We start from the raw sequence: 27,396 nt of genomic DNA on the forward strand, positions 1-27,396 counted from the left end.
GTGGTTTATAGCCTTTCATAACATCGGTTTCAGTTTCTCTTCATCGCGGAAACTATGGCAGTCATCTCAACTATACGATATTTGATTTAGAATACTGTGAAATACACCCACACCCCCAGCACACACATACACACACACACAAATGAGTCAGATACATGGTTGTGTCCATTTTCTAGCTTCTAAAGAGTTAAAGTAACTTGTGTTATCTGTTAGATTGAAGGCAAATAAAAAATCTCCTACAAAGGAGAATTAAAACCTTATCCCAGGGAATTTATTAGCACGTAAAGAGTGGTTTTTCTGGTTTGACTTCAGTGAGAACACACTGCAGTAACAAACAACATGGCTTTAAGATGGCCCAGTTTACAAGATGAAGAAAATGGAAAAATGAAGAAACTTCAAAAACTAAAAAAATAGAAAACCACCATGTGATTGCAGTAGCCTCTTAAGCAAAACAAACCCTAGAAATCAACTCAGATATACACAGTATTTCTAAGGATAGTGAAATATTTTCTGATACTATGTCCTAAATATTATCTCTCCCGGCATGCTTTATTCTCAGTTAAAATAATGTCACCTCCAAATACAATCGTATTACTAGAGTGGGCCCATCTATGATATTAACTAACATAATTATTTGTTTTACATATTTATTGGGACAAAAGCATGAACTATTAATCATTTTTATTTGTACAGAAAATCTGAAATCAGTTGTCAAGATTCAAAATAGAGAAACATCCTGAAAACTTGTATATACAAAACCTCTTCAGTGGTACATTCTTAGAAGAGAGGAACAGTAAACTTGTTTTCTTTCTTTATAATATAGACTTCTATGAAGTCGTTCCCCTTTATTTCATGATGGTGTCTTAGATGTACTTTAAAAGAGAATTTCACACTATTCTCTTTGTTTAATGTGACAGTGTGAGAAAGTGATCTTTATTCGTTCAAAAAACTCTGCATGTAGTCTCTGTTTAGGTTCTTTTAATGTGTTTGTCTGTGATTTTTAAATGCTAAACATGTAAACAGATAAATTGTCAATGTTAATTCTGTATCCTGTCACACAACTGATCTTTCTTTCCTGCCATTTCTTTCCTTTTTATCTTTTTTTTTTTTTTTTGTGCATTCATGTTGCAGTTGATAAAATTACGTGAAGAGGTGAGTACTTCCTAGCTTGCTTTTTTTTTTTAATTCTGCTTTTCCCTATAAAATTGAATTTCTAAATCTGAAGTAAGATCTTTGGGTTCATTTTTTCCAGGAAAATTTACACATAGCAAAAGTATTGATTATACTGTTAGAAATGTTCTTTGCTGACTATCTGTTAAAAAACAAGTAAACTCTAATCATGCTTAGGACAGTGATCATTGTTGTTGCTTGGTATCTGGAGAAAATTCATATTTTAAAGGCCAAAAAAGGGAGGAAAAAAATAAAGGGCTATCTTAAAACTTATACCTAAGTGTGGTTTTAATGTCAACTGACTTCAGATTTGTTTTATTTGTATTGATTTCTCAAAGAAGTCAATATGATTAAAATGTTTTTTTTCTGACATTCCAATTTACTGAAAACTCTTTTTAAATATACCCTTTTCCCTCACCCAAGATTCTTAGGTCCAACACAAGATACCATGAATCTGTTTTCCTTTTAGGGAAACACACATATGTTATAAATGCTCTACTAGTCTGTGTACACAGATTCTTAAGAATAGCCAAAGCTCTCCTCATTGTTAAACACTTTCCTTTTTGTAGGAAATAGCACCCACGTGAGTTCTCATTTTTCTGAGTTGCCGGTCTGTATTATAATGCAGCTCCAGACCTACTTGTGGCCCAGCAAATATTAACAGCAATGTTTATAATTTTATCCCAGTATCGTTGAGGGATGCTGAATGATTCTGGTCTTGTTTTTGTTTGTTTGTTTTTAATTAGGCCAAACTTAATAAATATGTAATAAATATACTTTTTTTCCACAGGTAAAAGCAGTTATATTTTTTTTACTTAGTGACGTTGAGTTTTGTTACTTTTATACTAGGGCAGAAGATAATGGCCCATTTTGCAATTTAAAAGTTGTCTGATTGCTTCTAAGGAGGACTGTGAATTATTTTTGAGTTTAGATTGACTGCATTGATTTGGATTTTCCTAGAATTTTTTTTTATTGGTATGTCATCATTCTGTAGGTGATATGAATGCTAAATGAGAGGCTGTGGACAGTGGTTTTCAACAACTCTTCTGATTTAAGATGCATTAGTGCTGTCATCTCTTAGTAAAAGCAATACTGATAAAAAAATTAAAAGGTGAAAATGTATAAAACCCTTACCTTCCAACCTTCTTGTGTGTTTTATGGAAGCAGATGTATATACTAAATGAATATAATCAATTGCAGTTTTGATATATGAGATTTTTCTTGAGGTGAGTGATACTCAACATTATTTTTTTGCAAGACAGAATACCTGCTTGTGTGTATTTGCATATGCCCATGCTTAGGTGAAGAATCCGAATTTTCAGATCTTAATGGAACTAACAATAGACTTGAAAAATCTCTGGTGAAGAAACTACACAAAGCTCTTGCCCCTGAATTTAGTGAATATAATTAATAAAGTATTGTGCTTTATTACAATCAGCATTTTTGACAGATTTATTTTTGTTAAGCTGAATTGTGTGGACATAGAAATCTTAATTCTAAAAGCTGAAAACGTCATGTCTGCACTTCTTTTAAAACACATTCTATCATTTTATGGCTTAATTCTTTTGTTTGTGCCTATAGCAACTGTTTTGTCAATAACAGTTCTGGACTGCGTGTTTCCAAAACTGTAACCTGGAATGGAATTGTACCTGGAAGAATGAGGTCATTCAACCAATAGAATAATATACTCTGGAATATTCTTTTACCAGTCTTTGATATGGATGTAGCATCGATATTTGTAAAATAGATTAGGATGATGACGGTGCACTGATACATGGTTTGCTCAAGAGATGATTGTTTCTCAGTCAGGATTCTAATAGTAATCAGCGAGTGTACCCCAGATTTCCCCCTTATACTTCTCCTGAGAAGACAAGCACTCATCTGTTTCAAAATAGGACGTTTTGTTGTGTTTGGAAACAGAGTATGCCCCCATCCCTTCCTTGTGATGCTCTTTTCCGGCTCAGTTCTGGGGACTGAGCGTGCTTGAAGGCAGGCTGGTGTGCACGGGGAGCAGAAGTGATGTTGGCCGTGCCGAGCCCTCCGTCTGAATCCTGAATCTCCAGCTCTCCACGCTGCGCAGCTCCTCACGCGAGCTGAGCTCTGTCTGAAGCTCCTGCACAGCTTCACTTACCTGCTTTGAAAGGGCTGAGGAGAGGGTGAGAGAATGAGTTTGGGATGGAGTGTGGGGGCAAGTTGAAAGCATCAGCTGCTACTGTAGTGTATTTCCTTTCATTTTCAGAGACCGGGGCAATGCACAACTAAGGGAACAATGTAAATAGCACAGCTGTTACAAGAACTTGATTTTAGCTTGACTTAAGTGAAGAGGTTCCAAAATACAAAGTGAGGTCCTGCTGGAAAGCTGCTGGTAAACTGGTAGTCCTCTTGTGTGCAGATTTACTCCGATAAAATTGAACTGTCCTGAAGAAGAGTTACTTCCATGATTTAGGAATATGCATTTTTTTTAAGTTCTTTTAGAAATTTGCTCCTCATTAGAGCCATACACTTCATAATCTGTTTTGTCTCCTTTTCGTGGAATTCCAAGAATCATCTTACATTTAAATGCTTTCTTTCTTGTATTATCTATTATCATATAGTTAGACTGTCCATTTCCAGTACTGATCTTTGGGTTTTGTTTTTTGTTTTTTTGTTTTTTAATTTGCAGCGGCTAAATGTTCTCTTTTAATTTAGGGATTTCATCCAATATGAAAATGAGCCAAAAACTTTTGTTCTGTTATTCTGAATTAAAATTCACATTTACTCTTGATTTCACAAATCTGGTATCGTTTTAGAGAATTACCAGTTTGAAATTAAGTCCTTTGTTAAGGTAGAAAACAATATTCAGAGAAGGGAAGAACAATCCCTATGCCCAAAACCTGCATGCAGGGAAAATTAGGAGGAAGAAAGCTATTTTTGACAAGCTGAGTGAAGTGTTTAATTTTCTTTAAAGATAGTCATATATGCCAAACACAGAGAGCTCCCCTGCTTTTCTTTTTCTCAATTACAGCCTTTAGTGATTTAGCATTTTCATGATATAAGCATTCTTTCCTTCCTCCCTTTTATTTATTTAGTTTTTTTTTTTTTTTTTTGCAGAGGGAGGGGCAGCTTTTCTCTTAATTTCTCCACTGTATATTAGACAACTGTATTAATTATTGTAGACTGTTGTTGCAGCTTTCCTGACCTTCACATCAGGTCCTATCTCTCTGTTCTAAATGCATTGTTTTAATGATTCTTCCTCCCCCTGCCCCCCCCAGGCCCTTCCCCCCAAAAAAATTTCAAGGAAAGCTTTGATGTGGCTTTAGCTGCCTCCAACGTCTGGCCGCATCTCAGATGTGTCACCTATGCCGGGAGGGAATAAGGAAATCACGTTTTGAATGGTAATGATAACATACTAATCACTTCCTTTCTTTGAAGATGGAAGCGAGATATTCTGTCAGCATCCCTGGCTGCTAGAGCTTGGAGGCACTGGTCTAGGTGTATTAGCTTAAGTGTGCATGTCAATACAGCTTGCATCTCCACGATCCATGGGGGCTCATTAGAGCAAGGTAGATCGTTTCGCTCGACAGCCACTCAGATAATACGTGTGGCACCTCCTTTTTTATTATTATTAGAAAGCATTTCTTCGATTTTAAATGACATCTGTCAACAACACAAAGTTATAGGAGTTGTGGTTGCATTTTTTCTTTCTGTTTGACCAGATACCAAAACTGATTTGATGGGGAAAAGTACTAATTTATACAAATACTTGTACGCATGGACACACAGAAATGTACAGATACACATATTCATATGTTTCTAAGTGTCCAGACATATGTGCATCTGTACACACACACACACATTCATGTGCGTGCGTATATTCTTACTTATTCACAGCCATGATTAGTTTATAAATCTGTTGGTCAACTGAATAGATCTAGTGGCTGATCGTTATGGTTAAAAAACAAAACAAAACAGCCTCAATACAGAAAAGAAAGTTGAGAAGTTGAGAATTTGGGGGAAATCCTCTCATTATCCCCTCCAATATAAAAGAATATATATAATTATTATCCTTTTAGTTCACAGTCTAAAACAGTAGGTGTCAAAAGTCCACCTTCAATCCAGTGTCATATATTTGGAAATAAATCCACATTCTTGAGTATCTGTGCATGGAGAAACATGCTTCTCTTGTTTCTTGGTGGTTACCCCAAGTTGTCTTAAAACTAGAACAGCATTTAATATTCTGTTTTAATAGCGAATATTCTATATGGCATCTTGCTACACTTCCCAAATGGGCAGGTGGGGGGCGGGGAGAGGGGAAGGGCAGCATTCTCTTAAAAATAAAGTTTCTCTTTAAAAATTACTATCTGCAGGAATCAAAAGAACAAATGAGTTTTTTAAATGATTGCATTTTATAAAAAATAAATACAAAATAGGCATCATAAATCTATCTATGCGAGAGCCTCATGCGTCTACTCTGCTGAAATAGGAAAGATCCAGTTGGCCCTTATCTTCGTACATTTCTCAGTGTTTGGGAAAAAGATTCATGTGGCCACATACAATATGAGCCTGCCTTTTAAAACAAAAAAGCGGATAGTCCATACATGATTGATTGGAAATCTGCCCATAGGAGATTTGCTAAAAATTATCTATAATGGCTAGTGACTCCCCCCCCCCCGAAATGTTAGAGCATAGGAAGGCATTAAATTTTTTTTAAGGCAAAAAAAGAACATTGTAGACGACCGTCTGATTTTTTTCCCTTTTTCTTTTTCAGAGGGCACATCTGCTCGATAACACAGAGAGGCTGGAAAGGTCATCTCGGAGACTAGAGGCTGGATACCAAATAGCAGTGGAAACCGGTAAGAATTCTGAGAGTGAGCAAATTGTCTTGCTTATGCACAGCAGTCTTCACAACACATGACATTTCAGGGAAACTTCAAAGGAGTAGCAGAGACAGCAGCCCGAGATGTGGTTTACATATTGGAGAGACAATTGGGAGCTTATTTGCGCTTATCTTTTTTCAAGTTAAAAGGCATGACATCTACCGAAAACAGTTCCTGAGGTTTAAAAGTATACATCTGAAAAGAGATGGAATACTTTGTCTAAATTCTACATTTGTCTTAATATGCAGTTACATGTTGTCAGTTTACCCACCCGCAATGATTGCTGGCGCACGGTGCGGCCTCCAGTTGTTTGCCCCTTTACATTCATTCACATATGTAAAAATTAACATTTTAATCAGTCTAAATCATGCGAACTAGGGGCAAAAGCAGTAACAAAATCTAGCTTACCTTGCTTTCTTGTCCCGGTGTTGAAAATGATTCCTAATGATCCTGTTTCGTTTGTTTTTTTTTTTAAATCATAATCAGATGTGGGAAAAGAAAAGCCATAGTGAGCAACGAGGCTAATGTTCATGGGAATCTTATTAGCATTAGTTAATACTGTCCAAACTTTTGGTTTGTGTTAACACTAGTTATTAATTTCAGAAAATGCGGCACGAATTTGACTTCTAAGACTTGTCTACTTAAAATAGACAGGCTTTTTTATTATAAATGTTTCATGCAATGACTGTGTTTTTTTGTACAGTAAATAAATATCTGTTAACCCCTGCAAAGTCATCCATTTCTTATAACTTAGCTATCTGTTTTGTTTTGTGAAATATATATTGTGTAGAATTTATTTTGCATAGTTTGGATATCTCTTGGCTAGTATGTAAGCCCCAAAAATATGTGATTAATAATAATTCCATTGATATTTTACATTTAGTGTTATGAAAATGTTTATTTTAGAAGAGCAGGTATAATGAAAATAATTCCAAAGATTTGTTTTTGTGAATGGCTGGTGTTTTTTCTTGACCTGGGTTCATGGCTATCCTATATTGGCTTATTACTATGTGATGAGGTCTACGGAACTGAATCAGAACAAAACAAATGGCATTGGCATTATAGTAATGGTGAGAATACTAAAAAAAAACTGTAACCCTTCCAGATTCATTAACAGTGGGGCAGCCCTTCTTTCTAACATTATTAATAGATTGGCTTTCTGCCCTGATTGGAATAAAAACCACCTTTCACTTGTTCCTTTTGTCCTTGGGCTCAACTTTAGAAGTGACTGCCCTGGTGAAGAATGTCAATAACAGAAAGAGCCCTGAAGGTGAGGTCAAAGGACCAGACTGGTTCTAGCTCTTGTGTGTGTGACCTTGAGCAACTCTCATAACCTCGTAGTCTCAGTATCTACTTCAGTAAAATGGAAATAATATTATATGTCTCAGAACATTCCTAAGAAATAAGGGGTGCCTGGATGGCTCAGTTGGTTAAGCGTCCAACTCTTGATTTCAGAACAGGTCACCATCTCAGGATTGTGAGATGCAGCCCCATGTTGGGCCGCACTTGGCGTGGAGCCTGCTTAAGATTCTCTCCCTCTCCCTCTACCACCCCCCTTTCTGCCCTCCCCACCACTTGCACACTCTCTCTCTAAAGCAAAGCAAAACAAAAAAATCCTAAGATATGATCCCATATGTGAAAATGTTTTATATAACATAAAACTCATAAAACTATACAAATATAAATGTTATATTAATTTGTAGTCATTTGATGATATACAGGCACTTTATTCGCAGAAAAAAATTTTATTGTGGTTAAAATTTGTATACATTTAAGGAATTTTTAAAAATTGTTACTTTGACATCTTTGGGGAAGGTATCCCTATGCATTCTGAACATCTAAGGACTTTCTTTGACAAAACATCCCATTGGTGAGTCTCTTTCCACATGGGACTGGGTTGGGTTGGGCATATTCTTGCTTTGACACTTGATCACAGGGCTTGATTTGTCTGATTGGGCTACCTTTTCTCTTTCACTATACCATTCATGTACTTCCATCCCAAAGCTTAAGGAAGTTATCAAAGAAGATCACAGATACTAGAGGATCATACATTGATCAAGATGATAAGATTGAATGGAATTTGATGGTGATTCCTTTTGATGTGTGCTAAAATACAACATTCACATCAGCTTATCAATGTAGTCAACATGGAAGAAGGTCACTTTAAGAGTATCCCCAAAACCTACCTCCATCCCCTTGGACTTTTTGGTAGAATACAATGGTAGATTATAAAGTTTTGTAAAATTAGGTATCTATTTGTCATATAATGCTTGGGAAGTTCTTGCAGACTATAAAACCAAGTCTGGGAGGAGGACCAGGGTGGGCTTTGTGGGTAATGACAGATATGGTACAGCCTTTGCCTAGATAAGAGTCATCGCGATAATTCATTTTCTTGAGTTTGAAAGTGGAGTGAGAAATGAGAAAGCAGGCACAAAGGCAGGCACAAAGCCTTTGTCCTGTCCTTGCATCTTCCTAAAGTAATGTGAGGAAAAAGTCATTGTGATGGGCGCCATGTTCTTTCTGCATTTGCTGCTTCCCATGTAGCCCTCAGCCTGGTCAGGCCTAGTCAGCCAGCAGTTTTGTGTTTTGCTTGTGATGTAAATTTATGATGCTGATCATTTTGTTATAGTATTGGTAGAACAGTGTCTTTCAAAAGGAAAAACTTTTAGCATGTATTGGTTTCTTTTTCTTAAAGACTGTGAAATGCAAGGAGGAAAAGCAGTAGAAAAGCTAGTATGACTTGGAAGAGCAGAGAAGAGGGGAATGGTTTCCAAGTATTGGTCTAGTAGTTCTTTGACCACAACAGGAGTTTTCACCAGGCCACAGCAAAATGAGAAAAAAATTACAAAGTGGTGATTTTCTCATAAGGCAGATTTTATTAATTTAAAGCACTACACTTTTTCTCAGATGATGTTTTTTCTATTTTGGGGTGATAAAAGACAGGCTAGTTTTATGATGTGATATAAATAGTAGGTGGAAGTTATATATTTATTTTCTCCCTACCCAGAAAAATAACAAAAGTGGCAATGCTATTTGGGTCCTCTGAAATGTTTTTAGAAATTTTACTTTTCCACAAAATCTAGGAACTATTGTCTGATCGGCTGAATTGGAGAAAGAGGGAACAACTCCATCATTTGGGCTGGTAATTAATCAGCTCTGTGACTTTGAGAAATCACTTAACTTCTCTGTGCATGTTTTTGTATTTGTAAAATGGAAACCTGACACCAGATTCTATGAATCCCAGAAGGTTGTTATAAAGTAAAATGAGATCATATATATTCAGGTTCTTAGAAAGTAACGAGATCTCTGTAAAAGTCATCATTTTTATATGTTACTGTCAGCAAAAGTGGTCATCTTTCAAAATTATTGGCAAGAGATTTCAACAAAAATCTGTAAACTTTTCTATTCATTAACTTGATGACTATTATTGGCAAATATCGTAAGAGAAAGTTCGATTATTATATATGATCAATTATATGTAAATAGAATGGAAAGCATATTAATTTGACCACTAGTATCCTCCTAGCAAATAATGAAACTCATCTCCTACAGTTCTTGAATCATTTATTTTGTCAAATTGGCAGTTATTGTGACTTTAAGAACAGCTACTCAGCAGAGGAACACATGTCCAGAATGCATTTGGTCTGAGAAAAAGTACATGATTATTTCTAAGTGCCGTTTATACCTTGATATATATTGAGTTTAATACCAATCAAGTTTCTTTCATGGATCCCTTCCTTTTTGAGAAAATTTATGAGATTACAAGTTAATCGAACAGCTCTATTTAGAAAAGAGGCAGATGGGAGAGTAAATGATATTAAACTAAAGAGCTGATGGTAGGACATGTTAGTCTAAGACTAATACCAAGAGGGACAGTTATCAGACTCATTAACAAACTACCTTAAGAGTGACCATCAAAGATGAAACACCATGGTGGTTGTATGAGCCATTGGCTTGACTTGGTTTGACATTTCTTATAAGTTCTTGTCCTAAAATCTGTGAATAAAAAGGGACTCTTCCTTTTTTCATTTCCTGCTAGTAATCAAGTATGCCTCTTAGCTGTGGAGATAACCATTTTGTTTGAGGTCGGGGACTTAAAACTCTGAGTCATCTGCCCTTTAGTCTGAAAATATGATTTTTCTTTCCTTTGCAGTAAATTATCCCAGAATTACAACAGGCACAAAACTAATGGACACTGTATGGTTAATAAACAAAATAGGTTGAACGAGAAATTACACAAGGGCAGAAATGCAAGGCTCACTCTTTCCTTTCAATAGGTAAGCAGATAGTTGGAGATAGTCATGACTATCCCACCCTGTACCTTAAATGGGCCCAAGTGCACCTGCCAGTACGTCTCCGGAACCATGAGAGTGTCTTCCTACAGTTAGTAACCTCACATCTTTGAAGAGTAGGCTGTACCAGTTATTAACCTTGCTCTTGCCATCCCTGAGTAGCTTCAGCCGGGAGCCACAGCAAGCCACCCAGCTCTGGTGTTCCATTTGGTCATTGATCTCCTTACAAGGTGCTCTACTTTTGCCAGTCTTCTGCTGTGAAGAAAAGGTACTCCATCCTCCCTTCAGGTCCCTGCAGGTTCCCCACCATGGACTAGTGATTGGATATACGTAGAAATAATGCAATGTTTTCTTTCTCAGTCTTCTGCCTTCGTTATCTCTTTAATCCTCACCACAACCCTATGCAGTCATTACTCTTTTCTCATTTTACAGATAAAAAAACAGGTACAGAGAGGTTAAGTTATTTGCCCACACTTATAATCAAGCTAGGAAATAGTACAGTCAGACTGTCTGATTCCATGCTCTTAACCAATAGACCACACTTAGATACGAATGGGTCCCACATACCTAGATTTTCCAAAGTGATCTGTTGTAGTCCAAATATGTCATGTTCTCACATCTATTAAGTTCCCTTTCACATAACGTGTTCTAAAACTATTGAATACTGTGTGTCATGTGCTGAGGACACAGTAGCATCAAGATAGCCAAGATCCCTGTTCCCAGGCAACTTATGTATGGAGACAGGGTTTGGGGGCAGAATGATTCAGGCATTTTGTTGAACTGATAAATGAATGGACTAGTACATTTCAGATAGTGGCAAAATGAAGCAAGGTACTGAAGAGTAACTGATGAAGGCTATCTTAGGCTGTCTAGTCAGGAAAGACTTCCCAGAGAGATGCGTTGTAAGCCGAGTCTTGAACAGTACAAAGGTGCCATCAATAAGCAGACTTGGGGCAGAGGATCCCAAGAGGGCAAAGCAAACACAAAGACTCTAAAATGAGAAGATGTTTGGGATGTCCAGGCAACAGAAGACCAAGATGGCTGCCTCAAAGTAGGCAAGCAGTCATGGTACGTGATTAGGTCAGAGCCAGATGGGGTGCAGAATCTGTGGGGCCCCAGGGCATGGGAAGGAACCCTGAATTTGACTCTTAGAGTGTGATGTCATTGGAGAGCTTTCAGCAGACAAGTGGCCTGATCTGAATTGTAGAAAACAGGGATTGTAGGGGTCGAGTGGCAAAGGAATGGAAACAAGGAGACATGTTAGGAAATGTTTACAGTAATCCCAGATATGGTTCTTTTACTAATTGAAATGAATAGAAGGATTTGATGGTAAAGATATGGGAGAAATTATAAGTCATTTTAAAAGCCATTCAGGGGCAAGTAGCTTGAAATCTGTCATTAACTTCCTTAACAATTGGCATAAGATCCCAAAGATTCCTTCTTAAGGATACCACGTCCCCTCAAATGGAGACTTACTAGTTCTTGGACTTGGGTGGGCTTCAGCACATACAATGGCTAGTCCATTGTGCTATTGGTGGTGGACACTGCAATTATAAATCTGAACTTGAAACCAAGTTTCTGATGATATTTTATTTGAAAAAAGATGATAATGATACCTATTTCCTAGAGCTTACACAAGGCATAAATGAAATAATGTATGTAGAAAGATGTTTAAAATTATCTCACAAAAGTATGGGTCCTTTTTCCTCTAGAAATCTTCACTTTAGGTAGGTTCTGAATATAAACATACATTATCTCTTAGCTTAATCTTGTATAGTCTCAAGAGGAAATGTATCAGTTCTTTACTACCCAAAGTGGGGCTCAGAACCAGCAACAGCCCCTGGGAGCTTGTTAGAAACGCAGGATCTTGGGTCCCATTTCAGACCTACTGAATCAGAATCTACATTTTAACACGATGAGCCAAGACACTTGTGCACCTCAGAATTAAGTTAGATGTCCACTTACCAGTGTTAGCGTTTAGTCTGTGCCTGCTTGAACTGGATAATAGCCATGTCGTTGAATCTCACATACATGTGTAGATCATGTATATCTAAACCTGCGTGGAAAAATTTAGGCAGATAGCTATGTCTAGTTAACACCTACACTTCCTATGGAGTAATACATATGGTAGTGTCTGTTGATATTGGTGGCATTGTATATGAGGGTCTTGCTGAGGAGCTGTAATAATTCTTTATCTTACTTTGTTTAGGAAAATACGAACAGGCATTCCTTGGCAACTAGAACAGCTAGTAACCTATCCACTAACCCAAAAGAGACTCATTATGACACTTTATTTTTCTCAAAATACATTTTTCCCTATATTTAACACTACTTACATTATTTTTATTTTATTTTTTTTTATTTTAAATGATTTGTTTTAGTGTTTATTTATTGTTTTGAGACAGAGAGAGACAGAGCACGAACGGGGGAGGGTCAGAGAGAGAGGGAGACACAGAATCCGAAACGGGCTCCAGGCTCCGAGCTATCGGCACAGAGCCCGAGGCGGGGCTCAGACTCACAGACCGCGGGATCATGACCTGAGCTGAAGTCGGACGCTCAACCGACTGAGCCACCCGGGCGCCCCTAACACTACTTACATCATTTTTAAACAAATGGTATATTCATCGCAATTTCCTGTGTGTCTTGTTTTATCAGGGAAATGCAAAGATAGATGTTCTGCGTAAGTGTACTACCAATGTTCACGTATTATAAGTTCTTTTCATAAAATACATATTTTCTATGCAGGCCATATTTGTTGTAGAAGTGACACAGGAGATTCTTCCATTTCTGTTCGAGGGTTTTCTTGGAGTCCTAGTTCTTTTCTATGAGGATTCTTGTTGTCTCTTTCTTTCTCTCACTTGCTCTCTTTCTCTCTCTCTTGTGAAAGGATTCTCACCATCTAGTTAATTAACACATCCTCACATATTTGTCTCCCTCCTTACCTCCTCTCTCTCTACATATATATAAAAAAAGCAAGTTCCGGTTATATAATACAGTACCATCAACTGTGGTCACCATTGGTAGATCTTCGAGCCATATCCACTTTGTAGCTGACGGTCTGTGCCCTTTTTCCAAAGTTTATACCCCTTGCAAATATTTTTTTAATTAAAAAAATAGATTTTATTTCAAAACTATGTAATACTTACCTAATTTTAAGCTGCAGATAGTCCCCATTTTAGGGCTATACTTCCACAGACCTGTTTTACATGATATTTTCAGGTTATTTTTGCTTTTTATGATTTTCCCTCATCAAAATCTGAATATATTTGTCCTAATAGAGTAAGGCAGAGAAACATATGGAGCACTTTTTTTTTTCTTCTGGGAAACAAATAATTCTTAGAATTATAGCATTTTCATGAGACTAAGATAAGCTGTGTACACCACTTTTGTCTACTTTGCCTACATCTTTTTTTGAGTTCATACAAGAAAAGCAATCAATCAAGTATCAGCTTACCTTTTAAAAATCAAACCAAATGTGTTTCGTGTTCAGAACTTTTAAAAGAATCAGAACAAATGCATTTGAGATATGCAGTCCCTTCCTTTGCATCTTTGATTGTCTCAGAGTCTTGACTGAACTACTGATGGAGTTTTCCAGAGAGTTTCAAGGAGTTATAGGAGGATTATGAAGTAGAAGTCCACAATACTCCAGTTTTATCACATTCTGTCTTTTGGTTCTTAATACTGTCTTTCAATTTCCCTTATTATTATTACTATTATTTTAATCAACTCACTGTAGAATTCATTTTGAACTTTTAAAAAATTTTTAATGTTTATTTATTTGAGAGAGAGACAGAGACAGAGACAGAGTGTGAGTGGGGGAGGGGAAGAGAGAGAGGAAGACAGAATCCAAAGCAGGCTCCAGGCTTTGAGCTGTCAGCATGGGGCCCTACGTGGGGCTAGAACTCATGAACCATGAGATCATGACCTGAGCCAGTCGGATGCTTAACCGACTGAGCCACCCAGGCACCCCCTCATTTTGAAATTTTAATCAGTCTTGGAAGTATCTATCGAAACAAAGTTTTTTTTATAAAACTGAAGGTAGCCCTTTTCTTTATCATTTCAGGGTTTTCTTTTTCATGTCTCCTGACATTTTCTTAATCTTCTACCTGTTCCTCATTGTTATTATTAACCTCTTTCTTCTCTTTTCTCCTTCCTCTTTTCCTCCCTTATTCTCTTCAAGAAATCTTTTGAGTGTTCATTGCTGGGTACAGTGTAATAATTATATTCAAAAACACAGATCATCAAATATATTAATTTATCATCTACAGAAAAGATTGATGGATAAAACAATGCACAATAATACAAAGTAATACATAAAACTATTTTTGAAGTTGTAAGCTAGCTTGAAACTGAGTTAATATCTCCTGCACAAAATATAAGAAAGTTTTTCTTTTTCTGTCTCTGTCTCCATTTACTGGTAAGTCATTTATAAGACTTCTTGGAAAGTAGATCCAAAAAGTATTAACTGTAAGTTTCTTGCTCTTGGAGCTGTTATCAGTTGGTAGAAGAATAAATTTCTGATTCTGTAATTTTAGTGGGAATGATATACATTATATAAAAGAAGGTGCACATTGTATTTCACATTTTTAACAGGATTTCATTGAGCTCTGCTGAGAGTATCAGATGCTTCAGGGATGCAGAACTAGAAAGACAAGATATCCCAGTCCTGGGTTATCTGAATAGATGATGTTATACCTATAAAGACTGATTCAGATTTTTTAATTTAAGTAATTTTGTGTAGGCACAGATTGGAATTCAGAAAGGCACTCCCATGTCCATACTATTGCAACAGTATGAAATTAACACTGTATGTTGTTCTATAATATAGGAACAGAAAATGGGATTATAAATTTGGATTGATATTAACCATCTACTTTATCCCCAAAAATATTTTAGGGAAAATACTTTTCTATAGAAATATTTTACTTTTTGACAGAAAAAAATTATCGCTAGAAATTCATTGTTTTGGGGCGCCTGGGTGGCTCAGTCGGTTGGGCGTCCAACTTCAGCTCAGGTCACGATCTCGCGGTCCGTGAGTTTGAGCCCCGCGTCAGGCTCTGGGCTGATGGCTCAGAGCCTGGAGCCTGCTTCCGATTCTGTGTCTCCCTCTCTCTCTGCCCCTCCCCCGTTCATGCTCTGTCTCTCTCTGTCTCAAAAATAAATAAACGTTAAAAAAAAATTAAAAAAAGAAAAAGAAATTCATTGTTTTGGTTGTTGGAGTATGTGGTTACACCCTCAGAATCTTCAAGATCCCTTTGCTTGAACACGCATTTTTTTTTTTTAATGCTGATAGGAATTACTTGACCACGTCCTGCAAGTTTTTAAGCAGTCTACCCAGTGGTAAAATAATCACTTTTAATGTGCCATTATCACTTACTTTATAATTACAACCCTGTTAAAGTCCAACATCTCAAAAAGCTGTGGTTCTGCTCTGAAAAGAACAGGGGAAGTTGTCATTTGGGTGAAGCTCTTGAAGAATATTTTCGAGTTACGCTTAAATTTGCTTTGTGAGGTTCTCTGAAATATTGGTGAGCTCCATAGTGGTTAAGAAAAGGATGTCATTTATACCCTATTTGGAGAACCTTCTCCTTAGGTGGTCCAAGTGAATTCATAGTGTTCATTTTTAATCCATTAAAAAGTATTATACTCATTTTTAAAGGTGTCTTACCCCGTAATGCCTATAACTTTTCCATTTGGTTTGTAAGATGACACGTGAAGCCATTCTTATTCTGTTGCATCTCTGTTGAGTTGAGAAAAAGAATGACGACCAAAGCAGATCGCTAAAATGCCAATTTACTTTCAAATATTACAGTGAGGACCGTTAAGCTTATGACCTTGTTGCACTGTACTTATATAACTTTCCTTGGGATTTTTTTTAATCAGGTTTATTTTCCCTTTGAGTCTGACTTCTAGTGCCCAGAAGTTTTCTTTTCAGCAGTGTTTATGTATTTAACAGAATTTTCTGAGGGGGGTGCTACAGAATTTTCACAGCATGGGTTCACATTGGACTAGGACTTTGTGTACGACTTATATCAAGTGGAAAACTTGATGGGCATGAGCTTTAAAAATGTTTTTTGTGTGTGTGTGCTCTACATTTGAAGCTTTTGCCTGTATTTCCTGTTGGGCTACAATGTTTTCCAGCATCGCCGAAAGAGAACAAAGTCAACATTAAAAAATAATTTTCTTATTGAAGAATATATTTTTCCAGCTAAAGTCATTATCAAAGAGACTGTCATGGTGGGTCACCATTCATGTATGGCACTGTGCTGCCCTTTTGCATCTTGAGGTATAAACTCTAAGTCATAGTTAAATAAATATCTATTTATTTAGAGAGACGAAACCACCCTAAAGCCAGACGAGGAAGTTTTTTGAAGACTGTCCCTTTTGCAGGAAAAATAAGCGGGTTGTTGAGTAATCCTGCCATTATCCTCCATGTTGGTAGTCTCATCACAATTGATTGCCTAAGGTCCTGATCCACATTAAAAGGTGGATATTTATGTCCACATAAAATATGCCTTTAAAATGGAGCTAGTTTTCTGCATTTCCAATTTCTTTTTGTTTTAAGTTTATGTATTTGTTTTGAGAGAGAGAAAGAGCATGTGTGTAAGCATGAGCCTGGGAGGGGCAGAGAGAGAGAGGGAGAGAGAGAATCCCAAGCAGGCTCCACACTGTCAGTGCAGAGCCCGACGTGGGGCTCGAACTCATGATCTGTGAGATCGTGACCTGAGCCAAAACCAAAAGCCAGACAAACGCTTAACTGACTGGGCCACCCAGGGGCCCTTCTTTTTGTTTATATCCACTTTCAATGCTCTTTGCAATATGCGGCACTCGAAAAGAGCACAGCAGAGCCCTAACATTTATTCAGAAAACAATTATTGGGCCCTAAGAAGTTAGAGTCAGGGTTCATTAGCCCTGGACTGAGCTAAGCTGATCTCTGAAATAGCAAGAAAATACTGACTTCAATTAATATTATTAGCAAAATTTGTATATGGGAATAGGGTAGGGTAGATATTCAACCCGCCTGAAAGGGAAAACAGATTTTATATAATTTAGAAAGGAACAGACCGCGGCACTGTCCTAAGCACTTAGAATAGTAAGTTTCTGTAATAAGCTGGAATATCTTCGCAAAATATCTACCAGGGAAATACATAGCTCTAAATCCCCATAATAAGCATGATTCGTGTTTTCAAAGCAAGATGCAGGAAGTAATTTAAGTCCATTTCATCGTGTCAGGGAAAGACTTGGGAGAGATGGACCTTATGGAATAAATACAGAAGGAGGAAGGAGAAATGGGTAAAGCATGAGCAAAATCAGGCTTTGGGCAAATACCCTGGCTTGTGAGAATTTCCAGAGTGTGTCCTATGGCGTATCTAACGTTCACCTTAGTTATTAAGTATACTTGAAAGTGGTAACATTTGTTTTGAAAACATTTTCCCTCAAACTTTTTATTATTTCAGAGTAACCTTCCCAGTTACCCCATCCATTTTAATAGATGTGTAATTATTTTTTTTTAATATAATATGGAGGTTTTTAATGCTCTAAATTATAAACTTGGGTCATTGTTAACCCAATTTTGTAATTTTTAAATACTTTGTTATTATGTGCTGAAAATAATGCTCATATTAAGAGTAACACTGTAGGGGCGCCTGGGTGGCTCAGTTGGTTAAGCGTCCGACTTCGGCTCAGGTCACGATCTCACTGTCCGTGAGTTCGAGCCCCGCGTCGGGCTCTGTGCTGACAGCTCAGAGCCTGGAGCCTGTTTCGGATTCTGTGTCTCCCTCTCCCTCTGACCCTCCCCCGTTCATGCTCTGTCTCTCCCTGTCTCAAAAATAAATAAAACATTAAAAAAAAAATTAAAAAAAAAAAGAGTAACACTGTATAATTGACTTTGAAATTTTCAGACTCTTTTTACATCTGTTATCTCATTGAATCAATTGATAAATTAATTTATCCAGAATGGAAATTTTGGTTCAGACTGAGTTGACTGTTCCCCTGGATACTTCCCCAAATGCTATCTATTTTTACCAACCAGAGTGGATATTAAGTTTCATTTGGTTTCATGAAGGAATCAATGTTTTTTGCGTCCCTCTTCCTCATTAACATATCTATAAATTCTCTATAATTATCTATACTGTTCAATGCTCTGGACAGACTTGTGGATGATTCAGACCCGGACCTATTCTCTAAACAAACAAACAAAACTCTCATAATAAGAAAGCTGCACAACTTTAAAGGATGCACCAGTTTTTCTCCCTGGTGTAAGCACAGAACTTTTACAAAGTCATCCAGATTTTTCATGTGGGATGAGTTAAAGAGATTGACTGGAGTGACTTTGTTAATATAAAAAGGAGACCTTTTTTTAAAACACTATGACCCTAAAAGGTAAGCTTGAAGATGGACCAAGTATCTATTGCCTCACTGATATCGCCCGCCAGCTGTGAATTTTCTTACTACAATGAGTCCCCTCATTTTTATTGCTGTGTGCAAGGTATAATGTTTCATTTTTCTTCCTCCTCGGGCTTCCTGTAGAATACACACCCCATATAGTTCTTTAAATTCATACTGTTGTGAGAACAAGTCAGTCTTTCTGTTCTCTCCTTTGTTAACTGTATACCGCATGGAGGAACAGCTCTTTCGTGCCTTCCCTGAGTTCCTGGACTCTGCTCAAATTAAACACCGTAAGAGTATCAGCAGGTTACAAAGGCAAAATGTATCTTTCTCTTCGGCATTTTTGTATAACAGCGTCTTGGTTATATGGAAAATGCTAACAAATTCAAGCAAACTAATCGTCTCACACCCACCCTTTATAAAACAGGACTTCGTATCTAACACACAAAAAGTAGGGTGACCACATGTATAATGTTTGCTCTCCTTTGCGGCTAAAAAAAAAAATCTATGCATATAAAATGCATAAGAATTACTTTTTAATCCAAGAGCCAAGTCAGATCACCTGTCTTTCACCTGTAGTGAAGCAAACTGGAATGTTCGTGGAGCTTTGTAACTAGACAAGTTCAAGTCTTGGTTACCGCATAATAACTGGGAGACCTTGGGCAAGTTCCTTAGACTTGTCTAGCCTCCGTTTCCTAACACATAAAACTTCTGCAGGTCTTCTACGTGGAGGTTGCTGTGAGACTTAAATGAGGCAAACTGTACAAAACACCCATTGCCTGTTAAGTCCACCATAGGTGCTCAGAAATGGTAGTTGCCATTTGTGCTGCTTTGCAGGGTAGCACCAGCTGCTGTGACAAGTAAACCCCAGGTTCCCGAGCGGCCGGCTGCAGTCAAGCATGTTGCTCACTGCTTCGAACAGTCCAGCGCAAGTGTTCCTAGTGGGCAGACAGCCTTTCAGGTGGCGATTCAGAAATCGAGGGTTCTCCCGCTTCGTGGCTCTGCCCTGCACGGAGGCTTCGGAGTCCTGAGGTTTTGCCAGCGACCGGGCAAAGCCAGCGTGGAGGAGGCCCACCCACTTTCCCACCTCCGTCGGCAGCAAGCGACGCATGTTGGTTCTGCATGCGTTTCGCTGGCAAGGACTGGTTGGATGGTGTCACCCGGATGTGAGGGGAATAGGACCCCTGGTTCCAAATGGACAACCACCTTCCAGTCACAACTTCGTACGAATGCACGTGGACAGCTTCCTCTCCTGCCGTATCATTTATTCCTTGCCCACTTTACTGCCTCATAATCAATCAGTTAAAAAGCCCTGGCTGGTAGAAAACAATGGGGCAAGGTGAAGGAGTAGAGGGCTTATGGGTCAGGTCAGTGGATGTAATCTAGGATTTCTGACAAATGAAACTTTCTCTTATCTATGTTCTGTGAATAGACCCAGGAAAGAGTCAATATCATTTGCTTTCTTTTCTAGCAGGCATTTATCGCTATTCACTTCTCAAATTTATATTCCTTAGATCTGTAACAAAAGATAATTCCGCTACATGTGTTTTCATCTAGAGTGTTGACAATAGATACAAGTCAGCAAATTTATTTATACCATTTCTAAAGTATGTGCTTCAAGAACACTGCAAAACGTCACAGCCGAGAGGAACCTAAGGAGACGGTGACTAAATGTAATATGGTATCCTGGGATGGATCCTGGTATCCTGAAACATCAGACAAATGTCTGAGGACATTAGATGTAAATTAAGGAAATATGAATAAAGTAGGGACATTAGCTGGCAATATTAGCTCACTAACGGTGACAAAGGTACTACGGTAATGTAAGGTATTGATAATAGGAAAAAGTGGGTATTAAATATATGGGAATTCTCCGTACTAACCTAATTTTTCCACAAATCTAAAACTGTTCTAAAATAAGCTTTTTTTTTTTAAGTACGTTGCGATCAGAGCAGTCTCCATATTTGCTAAATATCCACAGTGTGATCTTGTCACTGCTGCAGACCTGGCTTCTCCTTCCTAACTTTTATGTCACCACTGTCAATAATTGGGCTTCCCCAGTAACTGACAGGACCCATGTCTGTCGAAAGCATCTTGCTCAGGTTTTGGCACTGGAAATGCCCTAGTAATGGATACTTCCTCTTTCTTTCTTCGCTCTTCCTCCCTTGGTGCCTCTAAGTCATTCCGAAAAGAACGATGTGAACTTTTATTTGGCTATCAAAAAGATCAGACTAATAAATTACTTCATCTTACAACACCAGGAAATACTAGATACATTGTATGGGCACATGGTCCCAGTGTTCATGTGGTTCAGCCTCATGGGCCCTTTTTATGATGTGTAAGAAGGAGTAGACTATTTTACTTATTAGAAGAATGATGGTCAATATTTTTTTTTCTCTTTCAGTTTAGAAGAGTAAAACAGACTATATGAGGACAATAGAAATAACTTTGTAAGAATATTAACATTATAGATAAGTTTCCCATTTCTGAATTTCCCAAAATATTACTGTTTAATTTTAAAATTAAAAAAGAATTTTATCTGTGTATAAAAGTGCCTAAAACCTATTCTTGAAAGATTATTTCATCATAATCTCTCAAAACATAACAGCAAGAGAGAGAAAAAGAGAGATTCTATTTGTGAATACCATGAAGAGGCAAGATGCTTGTAAAAACCTAATTTTCTATTTTTTTGTTTCTCCATATGTAACTGCCCAAATTGTGTAATACTAGAATTTACATCTAAAGGTCAATGTCTCTGAAAATTCTATAGTAACTGACTTTTAAAACTATATTCTTAACTTTTTTGGCCTACTTCTTTGGTTTATTCTGGCATCATAGTGATGATTTCCTTGTATCTCTGAACACAGTTGTACCCATTTCAGCAGTATTTATATGTGAAAGGAAGTGGGAGTTCGAATCCAGATTTGTTTGACCCTTGAGATCTTATATTGACCTTAGTAGGTATTAACTTTTTGGATCAATAAGAGTTGTTATTGACCTCAAAGAAAAGTCAATATCTGCTTGTTAATTTGCAGCTTGAAAATGTTATACATTTTGTTCTTCATTATTACCCTACTTATTTCAACCTTTAAAAAAAAAATGTCTTTAGCATTTCTACCAAGAGATCATCTTGTCAAAACATTTTAATTTTGTTGTTTAAGAAGATAATCATTGGGTATGGTGGTCATTTGTGAGTAGTTCATTTCAGTTTCTTATAAAACTACAGCTGGCTGAGATTCATGCTGTTCAGGAAAGTGAAATATACTTTTAATTGTATTTTATTTAATGTAGTTTTTAACACTCGAGAAACAATTTAAATGATGTATAGCTCATGACAGGAATATTCTGACGTGTATTTAGGAGAAATGAAAAAAAGGTAAATTGGAAGTAAGTGGTCTGAAAAGCAATTAATGATGTTTTTCCCTTTTCCATGTGTAAATAAAAAAGATCAGTGCAGATGAATGTTCAGCAGGTACTTTTTATGTGCATAAACATTAAAAGCTTTTAGGCAAGTACTTCATGTGTGGGTTTGAATTTTAGAGGCCCGTGCTTCTAAAGTTTTATTAAGTGTTTAAGTTTTAAGTATTGGTAGAGAAGTGACTTTTCACATCATCATTGTTTTGTATATTAACATGGAAATGTCAAGTTTTGCATAACTTGAAATGTCTCAGAATTGCCTATTGCTGAAATTCAAATGTCAGAACAATACTTCTGCACATATATGACTCTGATATTTCAACTCTAAAAACCTCATAAATGATTCAGTATCACTTTGGCCTTGTTATGATACAGCTTTAAAACGAGGCAGAGAGATTTAAATCTGGTTTAGGAAGGGGTAGTCCAGGCTTAAAGCACTAATCTCTCAACTCATTAATGATCATTAATCTTTTTTAAAAAACCTATGTAACCATTTTTGTGAAGAATTTTAGTTTTAAAGAGGATCCTTTCAGTATTTTGCACCAGTACAAAAAAGGAAGCTATTTCATTTTTCAGCAACAGGATGGGCTTCTATCTTACTCTCTTTTGTGATATTGGTTCATTGTCATGGAGTTCTCAATACTGTATTTTTTTTTTGAAAAAAAAAAAAGCTTTATTCAAAAGATGAAGGCTTTCTAGGACATTAATGATAAATAGAGGCCAAATGGCCAGTAGAAGTCGACTTTCAACTATTAATTTACTCTTCTAAAGTTTGCATGGCATCTGTACCTTTAAATTTTTAAATTTTAGAGCTGGAACGAGCCTTAGAGGCGACAAACCTGCCTTTGTCATTTTACACAGAAAACTAAATCTTGATTCCTGGTCCCTATTTATTGCTAGCTGGTTTAATTTTTTATTTAAAAATCTCAAATACCGTTGACCATCGCTGGCATATTAATAGTTTGAAATAAAATACCTTTACCAGCCCCATATTTTTATATTAAGTATTTCCTTTATTATGGAAAAAGAGCTTTCCCCAGGGGAACTTTATCACTTGAAGAGGCTTATTTTCATATGTGTTCCTAATAGCCTGTTGTATTTCCTTTTCTAAGATATAAGTTATGACAATTAAAATATGCCAGCATTTCAATATGATAAAATCGATATGTTTAGGGTCCTACTATTCCAGAAATAAAAAAATGCTATCAGGGTCATAGCTTGGAGTGTGTACTTTGGCGTGTTTCAGTCTTCCTCTGCTAGGAGATTAGTGGAAAATAAGCTCTGTAAATTAAATTTTATTGCAAAATTATCTTCCGATGTTCAGCAGTAAAGATAATATTGAGTGATAAGACTGGAGTGGATTTTGTATAAAGCAATTACAGCATGAAGACCACAATCTGAATGAAAAACATGGCTCAAGATTTTGTATAACTGTAGAAAACTTCATTTGGGGATATGTTTAAAATGGTCTCATTTTATACAGGTGAGTATAATACTTAAGGTAGATTGCAGTTTGAAAGCAGCATTCCAGAATGGTTTTCAGGACCATTTATACATGGTGAGAGGGACAAATTTATATATGTGTGTATATATATGTACATATATATGTGTGTATGTATATATTTTTTCATACTTGAGAAATTGTTATCATTTCAAAAAGTCTCCATTACTGGAGTTCTTTCTATAAAGCTTGCTTTATCCAGTGAGCCTTTCTCTCTTTAGATAACTGCATATAAAATTTAAGATGAAAATACACATGGCATATTACACTCTCAGCTTGGCACATGTAAAGAGGAACTTCTGCTCCAGATCTTTATTGTGTAATTGAAAAAGGATCTGGTCCTTTAATAACTTGACTTGTACCTCAACTCTTGGGTCTGGCCTTCACATAGCAATTACAAACAGGTAAGCACAAAGATATTGTTCTTAAATTATGTGGAAGGTCCTTGGTTTGAAAGAGACTTGGCCAAGGAACCTTGGAGAAGACAATATGTGTGTGTACATGACCATGTGTGTTCACCACCGTCCCCCCCTCTGGCCTTATGCTCTTCTTTTCCACCAGTTAGTCAAGACATGTTGAGTGGGTGTCTGATATGAGCAAGTTGGTGTCACAGGATACAGGATACCAGAGTGGTAGAGACAGATTATGGCTGGGTCACCATTTTGGCTTCATGCCAAGGAATTGAACATCTAATAATATTATACAGCAGAAATTATTAAAGGGATCCTGATGTGCATAGGATCCTGTCACCTTTTAATTTAAAAAACAAAAAAAAGGCCACTCCCTTCAATAAATAGTAACCTAAAAAAATTAATAATAATTCAGAAGTTACTTTTTCCTTCCCATTGGCAGCTTGGAAGAGATAGTTTATTGATTCAGTGTATATAAATACTTATAGGCTTATCATGTAACCATTACTTTAGGCAATTCATCCAGCTAAATGGAGTCTAATGCCATCATGAATGAAGACTGTGGAGGTTTATCAAGATGAAAATAGCCCATTAAGAACTGATCTGTACCAGTTTCGAGAAGCAGAGCCTGAGACCTGGCCCGTGAGGCTTTGGCTCGGAAAAGTTCACTCGGTGCTGGGCATAGACCAGCTCCACAGGCCCCAACTTTATTAGTGTGGAGATAAGCTGATTAGGTCTTGTCAATCAAAGGTGCCCATATCTCAATTGAGAGACACACACTCTCTCTCCATTTTTCTTTAAGCATTGAAGCAGGCAACAAAGAGAGAGATGTGTGGTATGCATCCCCACGGTTGTCGCCATGCAGGGTGCAAGGGTCCTGTGATGATGTGATGACTGTATTAAAGAGTACATCAATTTGTTTTAAAGTGTTTTGATTTTTTATGGTGGCATTAAGAGAGAGAACATTGTGGTTGCAGCTTTACTAGAAAGCAAAGAGTTCTAGAAGAAGAAAAAAAAAGTGTTTCTTTGAAGCCTACCAGGGCTTTGAATCTTGCTGTGCCAATGGGCGCTTAAGTGCTCCCGTAACTGGCATCCTCAGATCCACCATCAGCTTAGGAACTACCTTCCTCTCCAAATTATTCCTTTAGAGGAGCAGGAAAAAAATGTTAAATTGACCGACGTGATATTAATGTTTATCAACCACAAGTTTTATTTAGTTTTTTTAATGATTTAAGATTTTGCATGAGCAGGTAACATCTATTGGATATACCAGTGTACCCCGATTCATTTGTAAAGAGCGGAGATACTTCAAAATGCTCCCCAAATATGGATGGGCAGCGTTGCTTCATTTAATTGTTTTATACAGAATAATGACTGCCTTGCCTTATATATCTGGAAGATAAACTTGACTAATGAATATAGGCTGTCAAAATGGAATTCTGTAGGGCTTCAGCTTGAGACCTCATCATCTAGTCAGTGTTGAGAAAAAGGTAGAGCGATGGTGTAGGGGGAAAACCTGGCCTTTTGTTCTTCACATCTGAAGTTTGCTCACTGCAGGCCTCCTTCCCACTTCAAATGCAACAACAGAAAGGAGCCCTTCCTCTTCTCCCCCTCACCCTGCATGCACCCCCCCCCCCCCGGTGCCGCAATCCTGCATGGCCACGGTGGCACAGTGGATTATCTCTTTATCAACTATTCTTCCCTTCATTCCATCCGTTTTCTACTAACCAATCAGGCAGCCCTCTTAGGAAAGACTGGTGCTCATTTCAATAAAATGTGAATTCAGTACACACAGATCCACCCAGCCATTCTAGATGTTGCTTGTCACAGAACAGAGAGGCATCCACGCTCCCCAGACTTGGAGACCTCTATTGGGTGTCCTATGAGAAAAACAAAAATTTGAGTAGATGAAGACAGGACTAGTAATAGTGTCTGAAGTGGAAAAGGTATTCCATTTCACAGAATACTGATTAGCCAGGGTGGACACACTGTTACATAAGTGTGTGTGCCATGCATGTGTGTGTGAATGTGCTCATGGGTACCTAGAAAAATGTGTCCAGCATTTAAGACATGTGAGATAGTAAAAACTACATTGTCACTGGTTCTCTACTGACCCAGACGGGGGTAATTGGCCATGATGAGCCTGTTCCAGAGAGTATGTGGTCTTGAAGTGCCTTCCTAATTGTTGGAAAGATTAGACATAGCTATGTTTTAATATACATAGATTTTCCATTCAGGATCCTTTGCCTTAAGACGTTTTATTACAGGGTTTATATTAATATCAATAGTCTTTATTTTTTTAATCTTTATTTTTGAGAGAGCGAGCGAGAGAGACAGAGAGACAGAGTGTGAGTGGGGGAGGGGCAGAGAGAGAGGGAGACACAGAATCTGAAGCAGGCTCCAGGCTCTGAGCTGTCAGCACAGAGCCCAACACGGGGCCCGAACCCACGAACTGTGAGATCATGACCTGAGCTGGAGTCGGACATCTAACTGACTGGGCCACCCAGGCGCCCCTCAATAAAGTCTTTAGAATGCTCACTGATTTTTTTTATAATAGTTAACATGCAACTTTCCAGAAATACCTTTTTAAAAATATATATTGATACATTCACGTCGGACACGGTGTCTCTCTGTTCTGTATAAGCTCCTTCTCATTGCTTAGGTTTCTAGCTTAATGTTACTTTTTCAGAGAAGATTCTACTGACCACTCCATTGAAAGCAGCTTTGTCCTCATATCTTATCAGACCCTTCCCTCATAGCATTGATAGTAAATCAGGATAATCCATAACTCACTTTTTCTCATCTGCTCCAGAAGAATGTAAGCTTCCTGAGGGACATTTTTTTTTTTTTTGAGTGACTGAAAGAATTGGGCAGCTGTATTTCTTTATTTCAAAGAAAAGTGCTTATTTCCAAAAATTCCCCTGTAACCTTTAGCATTGCAATAATCATAGCCTCTTCCCAGACCACTTTTAAGGAGATATACTGTGGCTTTGTGGCATCTTAGGAGTTGGCTGTATCTGTCACTCAATTGCATTGAAATTCTTAATACTTTCAAGTAGTTCTCTCCAAAAGACCATTTTGTGCATTAAAAAAAAAAACATTTTACATTTTACTCAGCAAAGTGATAATTAAGAAAAGTATACCCTATTTAAGTTAGTCCACCACGCAGCTGGTATATACCTGTTAATAAGCATTTGGTGGTAAAGATTTTAAGCCAATAATGAATCTGGATTCCCTTTTTCACTGACTGCATACTTTAGTTGTTAAGCTTTGTTTTTCTCTACTATTTACCAGTTATACTTTCATAAGTTCACTTTGGTAATTGCTTTTAGGCTACGAAATTAATAGCAAAAATTCAGTTG

General features: G+C 37.3%; 1 protein-coding gene across 11 annotated transcripts in view; it reads left to right on the top strand.

Annotated features, from left to right (window-relative positions):
• The window catches only part of VTI1A (vesicle transport through interaction with t-SNAREs 1A), a 348,766-nt gene that overhangs the window by 83,566 nt on the left and 237,804 nt on the right, over positions 1-27,396 (top strand). For 8 of the 11 annotated variants that reach the window (XM_027063066.2, XM_053206829.1, XM_027063063.2 and 5 more), the window contains exons 5-6: positions 1,132-1,152; positions 5,918-6,002. In XM_027063066.2, coding sequence (XP_026918867.1) covers positions 1,132-1,152; positions 5,918-6,002 — 106 coding nt within the window. The remainder of the gene's footprint in view (positions 1-1,131; positions 1,153-5,917; positions 6,003-27,396) is intronic. The other 3 variants (XM_027063068.2, XM_027063064.2, XM_053206827.1) reach the window with 1 other exon arrangement.

The sequence above is a fragment of the Acinonyx jubatus genome, chromosome D2, assembly GCF_027475565.1.
Source record: "Acinonyx jubatus isolate Ajub_Pintada_27869175 chromosome D2, VMU_Ajub_asm_v1.0, whole genome shotgun sequence".
In the NCBI taxonomy this organism is placed as follows: domain Eukaryota; kingdom Metazoa; phylum Chordata; class Mammalia; order Carnivora; family Felidae; genus Acinonyx; species Acinonyx jubatus.